This window comes from Tachyglossus aculeatus, chromosome 12, assembly GCF_015852505.1.
Source record: "Tachyglossus aculeatus isolate mTacAcu1 chromosome 12, mTacAcu1.pri, whole genome shotgun sequence".
Classification (NCBI taxonomy): domain Eukaryota; kingdom Metazoa; phylum Chordata; class Mammalia; order Monotremata; family Tachyglossidae; genus Tachyglossus; species Tachyglossus aculeatus.
Genome location: NC_052077.1, coordinates 43,185,450 through 43,200,607, shown reverse-complemented (window position 1 = coordinate 43,200,607; position 15,158 = coordinate 43,185,450). Strand labels below are relative to the sequence as shown.

The 15,158-nt window shown below is 48.0% G+C and overlaps 1 protein-coding gene across 1 annotated transcript in view; it reads left to right on the top strand.

Moving 5' to 3' along the window:
• The window catches only part of ENPP6 (ectonucleotide pyrophosphatase/phosphodiesterase 6), a 38,683-nt gene extending 25,453 nt beyond the window's left edge, over positions 1-13,230 (top strand). The window contains exons 6-8 of the mRNA XM_038755149.1: positions 5,463-5,600; positions 12,000-12,123; positions 13,032-13,230. Coding sequence (XP_038611077.1) covers positions 5,463-5,600; positions 12,000-12,123; positions 13,032-13,228 — 459 coding nt within the window. The 3' untranslated portion in view covers positions 13,229-13,230. The remainder of the gene's footprint in view (positions 1-5,462; positions 5,601-11,999; positions 12,124-13,031) is intronic.
• Positions 13,231-15,158: the final 1,928 nt, after the last annotated feature.

The window sequence follows — 15,158 nt, the reverse complement described above, 5'->3', positions numbered from 1 at the left end:
TACTATCAATCAATCAATCGTATTTATTGAGCGCTTACTGTGTGCAGAGCACTGCACTAAGCGCTTGGGAAGTCCAAGTTGGCAACGTATAGAGACAGTCCCTACCCAACAGTGGGCTCACAGTCTAAAAGGGGGAGACAGAGAACAAAACCAAACATACTAACAACATAAAATAAATAGAATAGATATGTACAAGTAAAATAAAATAAATAAAATAAAGTAAAACAAGTAAAATAAATAGAGTAATAAATATGTGCAAAGCACTGTTCTAAGCGCTGGGGAGGTTACAAGGTGATCAGGTAGTCCCACGTGGGGCTCACAGTCTTCATCCCCATTTTCCAGATGAGGTCACTGAGGCCCAAAGAAGGGAAGTGACTTGCCCAAAGTCACACAGCTGACAATTGGCAGAGCCGGGATTTGAACTCATGACCTCTGACTCCAAAGCCCGCGCTCCTTCCACTGAGCCACGCTGCTTCTCGATTTCCATCCCCCAAGCACAGTCGTGTCCCAGAGGGAAGAGCTCATCACTTGGCCTTGGTTTTTTTGTCTTTTTAAATGGTATTTTCATTCATTCATTTGTTCAATCGTATTTATTGAGTGCTTACTGTGTGCAGAGCACTGGACTAAGCGCTTGGGAAGTCCAAGTTAGCAACATAGAGAGACGGTCCCTACCCAACAGTGGGTTCACAGTCTATAAGGGGGAGACGGAGAACAAAACAAAACATATTAACAAAATAAAATAAATAGAATAAATATGGACAAATACAATAAATAAATAGAGTAATAAATACGTACAAACATGCATACATATATATTTTGTTAAGTGAGCCCGCTGTTGGGTAGGGACCGTCTCTATATGTTGCCAACTTGTACTTCCCAAGCACTTAGTACAGTGCTCTGCACACAGTAAGTGCTCAATAAATATGATTGAATGAATGAATAATAATGACATTTATTAAGCACTTACTATGTGCAAAGCACTGTTCTAAGCGCTGGGGAGGTTACGAGGTGATCAGGTCGGCCCACGGGGGGCTCACAGTCTTAATCCCCATTTTACAGATTGAGGGAACTGAGGCACAGAGAAGTCTTGTCATGTGCCAGGCGCCATATTAAGCGCCAGGGTAGAATCAAGCTAATCAGGTTTGACATAGTCATTCATTCATTCAGTTTTACTTATTGAGCGCTTACTGTGTGCTGAGCACTGTACTAAGCGCTAGTCCATGTCCTGGGCTGCGTCCAACCTGATTATCTTGCATCTACCCCAGCGCTCAGTACAGTGCCTGGCACATAAAGAGTGCCTAACAAATACCATAATAATAATTATTATTATAGTAGCAATAATAATAATCATAATTATAGTATCAATAACAATAATAATAATAATAATAATAATAATAATAATCTGATGACCCCAGGGTCAGTCCTACAGTGCCCCTCTTCAGACTGAGTTGACTTGGGCACGTAAGTACCAGGCCCTGCTTTTCCTCCTTGGGCTGGGGCTGGTATAAAGGCTGTTCAGTTTTTAGGTTCACCTTTCCATCCCTAAATAAAATAAAATAATAATAATAATAATAATAATAATTTGTGTTATTTATTAAGCACGTACTATCAATCAATCGTATTTATTGAGCGCTTACTGTGTGCTGAGCACTGTACTAAGCACTAGTCCATGTCCTGGGCTACGTCCAACCTGATTATCTTGCATCTACCCCAGCGCTCAGTACAGTGCCTGGCACATAAAGAGTGCCTAACAAATACCATAATAATAATAATTATTATAGTGATAATAATAATAATAATAATAATAATAATAATAACAATCTGATGACCCCAGGGTAAGTCCTACAGTGCCCCTCTTCAGACCGAGTTGACTTGGGCACGTAAGTACCAGGCCCTGCTTTTCCTCCTTGGGCTGGGGCTGGTATAAAGGCTGTTCAGTTTTTAGGTTCACCTTTCCATCCCTAAATAAAATAATAATAATAATAATAATAATAATAATAATAATAATAATAATAATAATTTGTGTTATTAAGCATGTACTATCAATCAATCAATCGTATTTATTGAGTGCTTACTGTGTGCTGAGCACTGTACTAAGCGCTAGTCCATGTCCTGGGCTACGTCCAACCTGATTATCTTGCATCAACCCCAGCGCTCAGTACAGTGCCTGGCACATAAAGAGTGCCTAAGAAATACCATAATAATAATAACAATTACTATAGTAATAATAATAATAATAATAATAATAATAATAATAATCTGATGAACCCAGGGTCAGTCCTACAGTGCCCCTCTTCAGACCGAGTTGACTTGGGCATGTAAGTACCAGGCCCTGCTTAGCGCCTAACAAATACCATAATAATAATTATTATTATAGAGATGATAATAATAATAATAATAATAATAATAATAATAATAATCTGATGACCCTAGGGTCAGTCCTACAGTGCCCCTCTTCAGACTGAGTTGACTTGGGCACGTAAATACCAGGCCCTGCTTTTCCTCCTTGGGCTGGGGCTGGTATAAAGGCTGTTCAGTTTTTAGGTTCACCTTTCCATCCCTAAATAAAATAATAATAATAATAATAATAATAATAATAATAATAATTTGTGTTATTAAGCATGTACTATCAATCAATCAATCGTATTTATTGAGTGCTTACTGTGTGCTGAGCACTGTACTAAGCGCTAGTCCATGTCCTGGGCTACGTCCAACCTGATTATCTTGCATCAACCCCAGCGCTCAGTACAGTGCCTGGCACATAAAGAGTGCCTAAGAAATACCATAATAATAATAACAATTACTATAGTAATAATAATAATAATAATAATAATAATAATAATAATAATAATAATAATCTGATGAACCCAGGGTCAGTCCTACAGTGCCCCTCTTCAGACCGAGTTGACTTGGGCATGTAAGTACCAGGCCCTGCTTAGCGCCTAACAAATACCATAATAATAATTATTATTATAGAGATGATAATAATAATAATAATAATAATAATAATAATAATAATAATAATAATAATAATAATCTGATGACCCTAGGGTCAGTCCTACAGTGCCCCTCTTCAGACTGAGTTGACTTGGGCACGTAAATACCAGGCCCTGCTTTTCCTCCTTGGGCTGGGGCTGGTATAAAGGCTGTTCAGTTTTTAGGTTCACCTTTCCATCCCTAAATAAAATAATAATAATTAATAATAATAATAATAATAATAATGATAAATTGTGTTATTTATTAAGCACGTACTATCAATCAATCAATCGTATTTATTGAGCACTTACTGTGTGCAGAGCACTGGACTAAGCGCTTGGGAAGTCCAAGTCGGCAACATCTAGAGACGGTCCCTACCCAACAACAGGCTCACAGTCTAGAAGGGGGAGACAGGACAACAAAACCAAACATACTAACAAAATAAAATAAATAGAATAGATATGTACAAGTAAAATAAATAAATAGAGTAATAAATATGTACAAACATATATACATATATAGTGCTTAGAGAAGCAGCGTGGCTCAGTGGAAAAAGCCCGGGCTTGGCAGTCAGAAGTCATGAGTTCTAATCCCGGCTCCGCCACTTAGCTGTGGGACTTTGGGCAAGTCACTTCACTTCTCTGTGCCTCATCTGTAAAATGGGGATGAAGACTGTGAGCCCCCCGTGGGACAACCTGATTACCTTGTATCCCCCCCAGCGCTTAGAACAGTGCTTGGCACATAGTAAGCGCTTAACAAATACCATCATTATTATTATTATTACTATGTGCCAGGCATTGTATTAAGCGTTGAAGTGGATACAAGCCAATCGGGTTGGTCACAGTCCCCTGTCCCACTTGGGGCTCATGGTCTCCATCCCCATTTTCCAGACGAGGTAACCGAGACCCAGAGAAGGGAAGTGACTTCCCCAAGGTCACATAGCCGACAAGTGGCGGAGCCAGGATTAGAATCCGCGTCCTTCTGACTATAGAGAAGCAGCGTGGCTCAGTGGAAAGAGCATGGGCTTTGGAGTCAGAGGTCATGGGTTCAAATCCCGGCTCCGCCACTTGTCAGCTGTGTGACTTTGGGCGAGTCACTTCACTTCTCTGGGCCTCAGTTCCCTCATCTGGAAAATGGGGATTAAGACTGTGAGCCCCCCGTGGGACAACCTGATCACCTTGTAACCTCCCCAGTGCTTCAGAGGTTGTGGGTTCAAATCCTGGCTTGGCCAATTGTCAGCTGTTTGACTTTGGGCAAGTCACTTCACTTCTCTGGGTCTCAGTTACCTCATCTGTAAAATGAGGATTAAGACTGTGAGCCCCACATGGGACAACCTGATCACCTTGTGATCTCCACAGCGCTTAGAACAGTGCTTTGCACATAGTAAGCACTTAATAAATGCCATTATTAGTAGTAGTAGTAGTAAGCATTTAATAAATGCCATGATTATTATTATTATTATTATTATTATTATTATTATTATTCAGGCCCGGGCTTTATCCACTCTAGGCCATGCTGACTCTTAAACCTCCACCACTGGCCCAGTGTGTGTCCTTGGGCAAAGCTGTTAGCTTCCCTGCGCCTCAGTTTCCTCATCTATAAAATGGGGAAATGGTGGCCAGAGCTGAATGACCACTGCCCTGAGTCTGCTGGCCAGCGCTGAGTGACTGCTTCTCTGTACCTAGTGGCTGGAGATATTTACTATTCTATTTATTTTGTTAGTGATGTGTGACCTTGGGCAAGTCACTTCACTTCTCTGAGCCTCAGTTACCTCATCTGTATAAATGGGGATTAATGTGAGCCCCACGTGGGACAACTTGATCACATTGCATCCCCCCCACAGTGCTTAGAACAGTGCTTTGCACAAAGCGCTTAACAAATGTCATCATTATTATTATTATTATTATTATTATTATTATTATTATTATCTGCCTTTAGCTTTAATTACGCTTGTTCTGACGACTTGACCGGTCCGCATGTTTTGTTTTGTCGTCTGTCTCCCCCTTCTAGACTGTGAGCCCGTTGTTGGGTAGGGACCATCTCTATATGTCGCCGACTTGTACTTCCCAAGCGCTTAGTACAGTGCTCTGCACATGGTAAGCGCTCAATAAATATGATTGAATGAATTGAATGAATGGTGGCTGGAGCTGAGTGACCGCTGCCCAGTGGCCGGGCAGAGGAAAGGATGGAGGGGGGCTGACGTCATAATAATAATAATAATGATGGTATTTGTTAAGCGCTTACTATGTGCCAAGCACTGTTCTAAGCGCTGGGGAGGTTCCAAGGTGATCGGGTTGTCCCACGGGGGGCTCACAGTTTTAATCCCCATTTTCCAGATGAGGGAACTGAGGCCCAGAGAAGTGAAGTGACTTGCCCAAAGTCACCCAGCTGACAGGTGGTGGAGCCGGGATTTGAACCCACGACCTCTGACCCCACAGCCTGGGCTCTTTCCCCTGAGCCCCGCTGCTTCTCCATGTGTCCGGCAGGTGTACAGACGGCTGAGCGAGGTGGAGCACATGACCGTGTACCAGAGAGAGACCATCCCCGCCCACTTCCATTACAAGGAAGGGAAATTCGTGTCGCCCCTCACCCTCGTGGCCGACGAGGGATGGTTCATAACTGAGGTAATGGGGGCGGCTACTACCTCCTGCTTTCGGCAGAAAGGCTCTCGGGGATTCCTGACTCTCTCCCAGTGACCCAGCACGGACCCAGTGACACCCCGACTCTCCCCTGTCCATCCTGACTCTCCCCCAGTGACCCAGCACGGACCCAATGACATCCCGACTCTCCCCTCTCCATCCTGATTCTCCCCCAGTGACCCAACATGGACCCAGTGATATCCCGACTCTCCCCTGTCCATCTTGACTCTCCCCCAGTGACTCAGCATGGACCCAGTGACATCCCGACTCTCCCCTCTCCATCCTGATTCTCCCCCAGTGACCCAGCATGGACCCAGTGATATCCCGACTCTCCCCTGTCCATCTTGACTCTCCCCCAGTGACTCAGCATGGACCCAGTGACATCCCGACTCTCCCCCTCCATCCTGACTCTCCCCCAGTGACCCAAAACGGACCCAATGACACCCCGACTCTCCCCTCTCCATCCTGACTCTCCCCAAGTGACCCAGCACGGACCCGATGACATCCCGACTCTCCCCTCTCCATCCTGACTCTCCCCCAGTGACCCAGCACAGACCCAGTGACATCCCGACTCTCCCCTCTCCATCCTGACTCTCTCCCATGGACCCAGTGACATCCCGACTCTCCCCTCTCCATCTTGACTCTCTCCCAGTGACCCAGCACGGACCCAGTGACATTCCGACTCTCCCCTGTCCATCTTGACTCTCCCCCAGTGACCCAGCACGGACCCAATGACATCCCGACTCTCCCCATCCATCCTGACTCTCCCCCAGTGACCCAGCACGGACCCAGTGACACCCCGACTCTCCCCTCTCCATCCTGACTCTCCCCCAGTGACCCAGCACGGACCCAATGACATCCCGACTCTCCCCTTTCCATCCTGACTCTCCCCCAGTGACCCAGCACGGACCCAGTGACATCCTTACTCTCCCCTCTCCATCCTGACTCTCCCCCTGTGACCCAGCATGGACCCAATGACATCCCGACTCTCTCCTCTCCATCCTGACTCTCCCCCAGTGACCCAGCACGGACCCAATGACGTCCCAACCCTCCCCTCTCCATCCTGACTGTCCCCCAGTGACCCAAAACGGACCCGATGACATCCCGACTCTCCCCTCTCCATCCTGACTCTCCCCCAGTGACCCAGCATGGACCAGTGACATCCCGACTCTCCCCCTCCATCTTGAATCTCCCCCAGTGACCCAGCACAGACCCAATGACATCCCGACTCTCCCCTCTCCGTCCTGACTCTCCCCCAGTGACCCAAAATGGACCCAATGACACCCCCAACTGTCCCCTCTCCATCCTGACTCTCCCCCCGTGACCCAGCACAGACCCGATGACAGTCCCAACTCTCCCCTCTCCATCTTGACTCTCCCCCAGTCACCCAAAACGGACCCAATGACACCCCCGACTGTCCCCTCTCCATCCTGACTCTCCCCCCATGACCCAGCATGGACCCAATGACACCCCGACTGTCCCCTCTCCATCCTGACTGTCCCCCAGTGACCCAGCCTGGACCATCCAACACCTGTGACGCTCCCCTCTCCATCCCTGACTCTCCTTTCGGTGACCCCTCGCAGACCACCTTCCTCTTCAGGCCTTAACGGTGTTGATGTGAAACCCCGTTTCACCTGTCCGCCCCAGGGCTGTCTTAGGTGGGAAGGGATGCCTTTATAGATTAGAGGTCTAATGACCGTGGGATCTGGTTTTCCGCTGGGAATCTCGCCTTCCCCACACCTCCACCCCCGGAGCCGATTCCTCTCAGACCGTCCCAGAGAGCGGGCAAGGGTGAGGGCGTGGAGATGAGACTGTCAGAAGCTCCGGAAAGAGACTAAGGGGACTAATAATAATAATAATTGTGGTATTTGCTAAGCACTTACTATGTGCCAGGCACTGTACTAAGCACAAGGGAATCGAGTTGGGCCCCGTCTCTGTCCCACGTGGGGCTCACAGCCTTAATCACAGACTGAGCCCCCTCCTTCCTCTCCCCCTCTTCCCCTTCCCCATCCCCCCCTCCTTACCTCCTTCCCCTCCCCACAGCACCTGTATATATGTATAGATGTTTGTATGGATTTATTACTCTATTTTATTTGTACATATTTATTCTATTTATTTTATTTTGTTAATATGTTTTGTTTTGTTTTCTGTCTCCCCCTTCTAGACTGTGAGCCTGCTGTTGGGTAGGGACCATCTCTAGATGTTGCCAACTTGGACTTCCCAAGTGCTTAGTCCAGTGCTCTGCACACTGTAAGCGCTCAATAAATACGATTGAATGAATGAATGAATATATGTATAGATGTTTGTAGGTATTTATTACTCTATTTTATTTGTCCATATTCTATTTATTTTATTTTGTTAATATGTTTTGTTTTGTTGTCTGTCTCCCCCTTCTAGACTGTGAGCCCGTTGTTGGGTAGGGACCATCTCTATATGTTGCCAACTTGGACTTCCCAAGTGCTTAGTACAGTGCTCTGCACACAGTAAGCGCTCAATAAATACAACTGAATGAATGAATTATTACTCTATTTTACTTGTACATATTTACTATTCTATTTATTTTATTTTGTTAATATGTTTTGTTTTGTTGTCTGTCTCCCCCTTCTAGGCTGTGAGCCCGCTGTTGGGTAGGGACTGTCTCTAGATGTTGCCAACTTGGACTTCCCAAGTGCTTAGTCCAGTGCTCTGCACACAGTAAGCGCTCAATAAATACGATTGAATGAATGAATATATGTATAGCTGTTTGTAGGTATTTATTACTCTATTTGTACATATTTATTCTATTTATTTTATTTTGTTAATATGTTTTGTTTTGTTGTCTGTCTCCCCCTTCTAGACTGTGAGCCCGCTGTTGGGGAGGGACCGTCTCTAGATGTTGCCAACTTGTACTTCCCAAGCACTTAGTACAGTGCTCTGCACACAGTAAGCGCTCAATAAATACGATTGAATGAATGAATGAATGAATAATCCCCATTGTACAGATGAGGGAACTGAGGCACAGAGAAGGTTAAGTGACTTGCCCAAGTCCACACTGCAGACAAGTAGTGGTGGAGCCGGGATTAGAACCCACGTCCTTCTTACTCCCAGGCCCGAGCTCTATCCACTAGGCAACACTGCTTGTCTAATAACGATGGTATTTGTTGAACGCTTACTATGCGCCAGGCACTGTTCTAAGCACCGCGGGTGGGTACCCCATAGCACCTGTTCATTCATTCATTCAATCGTATTCATTGAGCGCTTACTGTGTGCAGAGCACTGTACTAAGCGCTTGGGAAGTCCAAGTTGGCAACATATAGAGACGGTCCCTACCCAACAGCAGGCTCACAGTCTAGAAGGGGGAGACAGACAACAAAACAAAACATATTAACAAAATAAAATAAATAGAATAAATATGTACAAGTAAAATAGAGTAATAAATACGTACAAACATATATACATATATACAGGCTTGTATCCACCCCCAGCACTTAGTATAGTGCCTGGCACATAGTAAGCGCTTAACAAATACCATTTATTATTATTATTATTATTCTTATTACAATCAGATCAAAGACAATCCTTGCATAGCCAGCATGGCTCAGTGGAAAGAGCCCGGGCTTTGGAGTCAGAGGTCATGGGTTCGAATCCCGGCTCCGCCACATGTCTGCTGTGTGACCTTGGGCAAGTCACTTCACTTCTCTGAGCCTCAGTTCCCTCATCTGTAAAATGGGGATGAAGACTGAGCCCCACGTGGGACAACCTGATCACCTTGTACCAGCTCTTAGAACAGTGCTTTGCACATAGTAAGCGCTTAACAAATGCCATTCATCCATTCATTCAGTCGTATTTATTGAGCGCTTACTGTGTGCCGAGCACTGTACTAAGCGCTTGGGAAGTCCAAGTCGGCAACATCTAGAGACGGTCCCTACCCAACAGCGGGCTCACTGTCTAGAAGGGGGAGACAGGCAACAAAACAAAACATATTAACAAAAAAAAATAAATGGAACAGTAAATATGTACAAGTTCATTCATTCGAACGTATTTATTGAGCGCTTACTGTGTGCAGAGCACTGTACTAAGCGCTTGGGAAGTCCAAGTTGGCAACATCTAGAGACGGTCCCTACCCAACAGCGGGCTCACAGTCTAGAAAAGTAAAATAGAGTAATAATTCATAGAATAAATATGTTGCCTTTCATTCATTCATTCAATCCTATCGAGTAATTACTGTGTGGAGAACACTACACCAAGCACCTGGGAGAGTACGTTATATTGGCCGAGTGGCTGGAGCCCGGGCCTGGGAGTGAGAAGGACCTGGGTTCTAATCTTGCCTTTGCCCCTTGTCTGCTATGTGACCTTGGACAAGTCACTTCCTTTCTCTGTGCCTCAGTTCCCTCATCTGTAAAATGGGGATTAAGAATGTAAGTCCCATGTGGGACAGGGACTGCGTCCAATCCGATTTGCTTGTCTCTCCCCCGGGGCTTAGTACAGTGCCTGGCACATAGTAAGCGCTTAACGAATAGACATAATCCCTACCAACAATCAATCAATCAATCGTATTTATTGAGCGCTTACTGTGTGCAGAGCACTGTACTAAGTGCTTGGGAAGCACATAGAAACGGTCCCTAGCCAACAGCGGGCTCACAGTCTAGAAGGGGGAGACAGAGAACAAAACCAAACATACTAACAAAATAAAATAAATTGAATAGATATGTACAAGATAAATAAATAAATAAATAGAGTAATAAATAAATAGAGGCATTTGCAGTCTATAAACGCAGCGTGGCTCAGTGGAAAGAGCACGGACTTTGGAGTCAGAGGTCATGGGTTCAAATCCCAGCTCCGCCAATTGCCAGCTGTGTGACTTTGGGCAATTATTATTATTATTATTATTATTATTATTATTATTATTATTATTATTAATTATTATTACAAGCAGTTCAAAGACAATCCCTGTATGAATCCCGGCCCCACCATACATCTGCTGTGTGACCTTGGGCAAGCCACTTCACTTCTCTGTGCCTCAGTTCCCTCATCTGTAAAATGGGGATTAAGAGTGTGAGCCCCCCGTGGGACAACCCGATCACCTTGTAACCTCCCCAGCGCTTAGAACAGTGCTCTGCACATAGTGAGCGCTTAATAAATGCCATCATTACTATTATTATTGTTATTACAAGGGGAGATAAACATTAAAATAGACGACGGTTCGGGGAAATCGTAAAGTAGAACGACGGGAACGTAGGTGCTATGGGACGTGAGGTGCTTTTAGACCGTGAGCCCACTGTTGGGTAGGGACCGTCTCTATATGTTACCAATTTGTCCTTCCCAAGCGCTTAGTACAGTGCTCTGCACACAGTAAGCGCTCAATAAATACGATTGATGATGAAGACGGTTTCTGTGACTATTGGGGAAGGGAGGTGGCCTAGCGGAGAGAACATGGGATTTAAGAGTCAGAAGACCCAGGTTCGAGCCAAAGTCCCGCCACTCACCTGTGCGATCTTGGATAAGTCCCTTAACTTCTCTGGGCCCCAGTCTCCCCCTCTGTAGAATGGGCTAATACCACCCAGGGAAGCTTTGAGAGTGAGACACAGGACGGGAAAGGGAGCGTGGAAGTCGTTCCCACCCCCCGTCCGCCGGCCCAGGGACTCATCATCAACCATCATCATCAATCGTATTTATTGAGCGCTTTCCGTGTGCAGAGCACTGTACCAAGCGCTTGGGAAGTCCAAGTTGACAACATCTAGAGACGGTCATCATCATCATCATCATCAATCGTATTTATTGAGCGCTTACTATGTGCAGAGCACTGTACTAAACGCTTGGGAAGTACAAATTGGCAACATATAGAGCCAGTCCCTACCCAACAGTGGGCTCACAGTCTAAAAGGGGGAGACAGAGAACAAAACCAAACATACTAACAAAATAAAATAAATAGAATAGCTATGCACAAGTAAAATAAATAGAGTAATAAATAGATAAATAGATAAATAAATCGAGTCCTGGGAGGTTCATTAATTCAATCATCATCATCATCATCATCATCATCAATCGTATTTATTGAGCGCTTACTATGTGCAGAGCACTGTACTAAGCGCTTGGGAAGTACAAATTGGCAACATCTGGAGACAGTCCCTACCTAACAGTGGGCTCACAGTCTAAAAGGGGGAGACAGAGAACAAAACCGAACATACTAACAAAATAAATAGAATAGCTGTGCACAAGTAAAATAAATAGAGTAATAAATAAATAGATCATCATCATCAATCGTATTTATTGAGCGCTTACCGTGTGCAGAGCACTGTACCAAGCGCTTGGGAGCTCCAAGTTGGCAACATATTGAGACGGTCCCTACCCAACAGTGGGCTCACAGTCTAAAAGACTCATGGCCCACTCTCTGCTTGTCCCCAGAGCAGGGACAAGCTCCCGTTCTGGGAAAACGTCACCGGGCGCAGGGAAGGCTGGCAGCGCGGCTGGCACGGCTACAACAACGAGCTCCGGGACATGTGGGGGATCTTCCTGGCCTTCGGACCCGGTGAGCCTCCCGACCCCTCTTCCCCGCTCCACGGGATGTGTCACCCAAAGGAAAACCCAGCCCCTCCACACTCTGCCCTCCCTAAAAAGCATCCCTCCCCTCCCATCACGATCCTCATCCCCTTCCGCCAAGCTCGGCCCGCCATGGGCCCCCTCCTTAGCGGGGACTACTCGCCAGGGCGTCTCTAACATAGGCAATGGCGACGGTTTGCATCGTGGGCGGGTCCGTCCTCAGGAGCCACCCTCGGGTGCGGCAGCGAGAGTTACTTACTGGGCGCCTGCTCTGTACCGCAGGGCGCTGTACTCAGTGCCCACTCTGGGCAGAGCGTCCGACAGGGCAAGCTCTGTGTGCACAGCACTGGACTGGCTACCTGTTGGGTGCCGACTTCATAATAATAATAATATAGGCACTTCATAATAATAATAATAATGACATTTATTAAGCGCTTACTTAGAGGTACTGTTCTAAGCTCTGGGAGGAAGTCACACCTTCATAGGAAGTCACACCCCTCCACAGGAAGCGACACCTGTGAGCCCACTGTTGGGTAGGGACTGTCTCTATGTGTTGCCAACTTGTACTTCCCAAGCGCTTAGTACAGCGCTCTGCACATAGTAAGCGCTCAGTAAATACGATTGATGATGATGACACCACCCTAGGTCTCCCTCCTCCTCCTCCTTCCACCGTTCCATTCCCAGGAAGTCACGACCCCACGGCCTCCATGCCACGACGGTCACTACTGAATTCCCCTCCATCCACCTCCACGGAAGATAACCTTCGCCAGGGCCTCCATCTGCGGCTGGCCCTGATTTCCCCCCAACTCCCACCCCGATCCGCTCCCACGGCCGGCGTTGACCCTCCCCTCTCCCTGTCCCCGCTCTGACTCTCGCCCTCGTCCTCCCCCATTCCAGACTTCAAGGCGGGCTTCCGGGCGGGCCCGATCCAGGCGGTGGACGTGTACAACGTCATGTGCAGCGTGGCGGGGATCCCGCCCTTGCCCAACAACGGCTCCTGGTCCCGGGTGGCCTGCATGTTCCGGAGCGCCGGCCCTGCCCTCCGGACGCCCGGCTGGACGCTGCTTCTCCTGCTCGCCCGGGTGGCGTCGTGACGGCCTCCGGAGTCGGCCCGCGGCCTTCCCCCTCTCCGGGATAGTCTCAGGACATCACTGACGGGCCTCGCCCCGGCTGGAGACCAACCTCAACCTCCAATCTCTTTACCCCTCAGCCCCAGCGCCCGGATCCCGGGAATCGGGAAGGCTCCCTCTCCCATCCGAGGTGGTACGGATAACGTGCCTTCTGGGTTGACGCTCCCTATCTGACTCATTTTCTGGTCAGTTCCTTGGTGGCCACCACCTTGGCCGGGGCCCGGGCCTCCCCGCCATGGCACGGCACCCTGAGGTGGTGGCTTTCTCATCTTACCCTCTGAGCTCAGTCCCAGACGGTCCTGACGTCGGCCCCTCCTTAGCGGGGACTGATCAATCAATCAATCAATCGTATTTATTGAGCGCTTACTATGTGCAGAGCACTGTACTAAGCGCTTGGGAAGTACAAATTGGCATCACATAGAGACAGTCCCTACCCAACAGTGGGCTCACAGTCTAAAAGACTGATAATAATAATGTTGGTATTTGTTAAGCGCTTACTATGTGCAAAGCGCTGTTCTGAGCGCTGGGGCAGATACAAGGTGATCAGGTTGTCCCACGAGGGGCTCACGGTCTTCATCCCCATTTTACAGATGAGGGAACTGAGGCCCAGGGAAGTGAAGCGACTTGCCCAAAGTCACACACGGTGGGGGGGTGTGACACTACTCCCCGGGGTGTCTTCAACGTAGCCGATGTCGACGGTTTCCGTCGTGGGCGGGTCGGCCTCGGGTGCGGCAGCGAGAGTATTTACCGGGCGCCTGCTCTGTACTGTGTGACTTTGGGCAAGTCGCTTCTCTGGGCCTCAGTTCCCTCCTCTGTAAAACGGGGATTAAAACCGTGAGCCCCCCGTGGGACAACCTGATCACCTTGTAACCTCCCCAGTGCTTTGCACATAGTAAGCGCTTAACAAATACCATCGTTGTTATTATTATTACTGCAGAGCGCTATACCCAGTGCCCACCCTGGGCAGAACATCTGACTGGGCAAGCTCTGTGTGCACTGGACTGGCTAGCTGTTGGGTGCTGAGTTCAGGACCTACTAGGAGCAAAGCGCCCTGGACAGGCGTTCAATAAATACCAAGAGGACGACCTCGACAGGGGCAGCGGGATGGCTGGAGGACGCAGATGCCGATCGCCACCCTGGACGCCCACCCTCAGGATTAGAGGTGGACCGTCCAACCTACCAATTCTCCCGGCTCCATCGCTCACTGCCCCTGCAGTGACCAATCCAGGACCACCCAACACCCCTGACTCTTCCCCCAGTGATGTAGCACAGACTATCCAACACGTCGATTCCCCCCTCTCCATCCCCAACTCCCCTGCAGTGCCCCAAAATGGGCCATCCCACCCCCCTGGCCTCCCTCTCGGCCATCTCTAAGCCCTCAGGCAGCGAGCTCTATCTGCGGGGCTCGGTGGCCGAAAAATCCATTCCAACCTCTGGACCGTTCTATGTTGCCAATTTGTACTTCCCAAGCGCTTAGTACAGTGCTCTGCACACAGTAAGCGCTCAATAAATACGATCGATGATGACCATTTCTCCGCCACGATCCCGGAGAGCCGTTGCCATTCCAACCTCCGGACCATTTCCCCTCCACGATCCCGGAGAGCCGGGTACCAGTCCCCGCTTTGCTGTATTACCTTGGACGAGTCACTCAACCTCCCCGGGCCTCAGTTACCTCTGTAAAATGGGGGCGAGATTCTCCGCGCTCCTCATATCCCGCAGACTCTGAGCCCCTTCTGGGTCAGGGACTGGGTCTAATATAATAATAATAATAATGGCATTTATTAAGCGCTCGCTATGTGCAAAGCGCTGTTCTAAGCGCTGGGGAGGTTACAAGGAGACCAGGTTGTCCCACGGGGGGCTCACAGTCTTAATCCCCATTTTACAGATGAGGGGA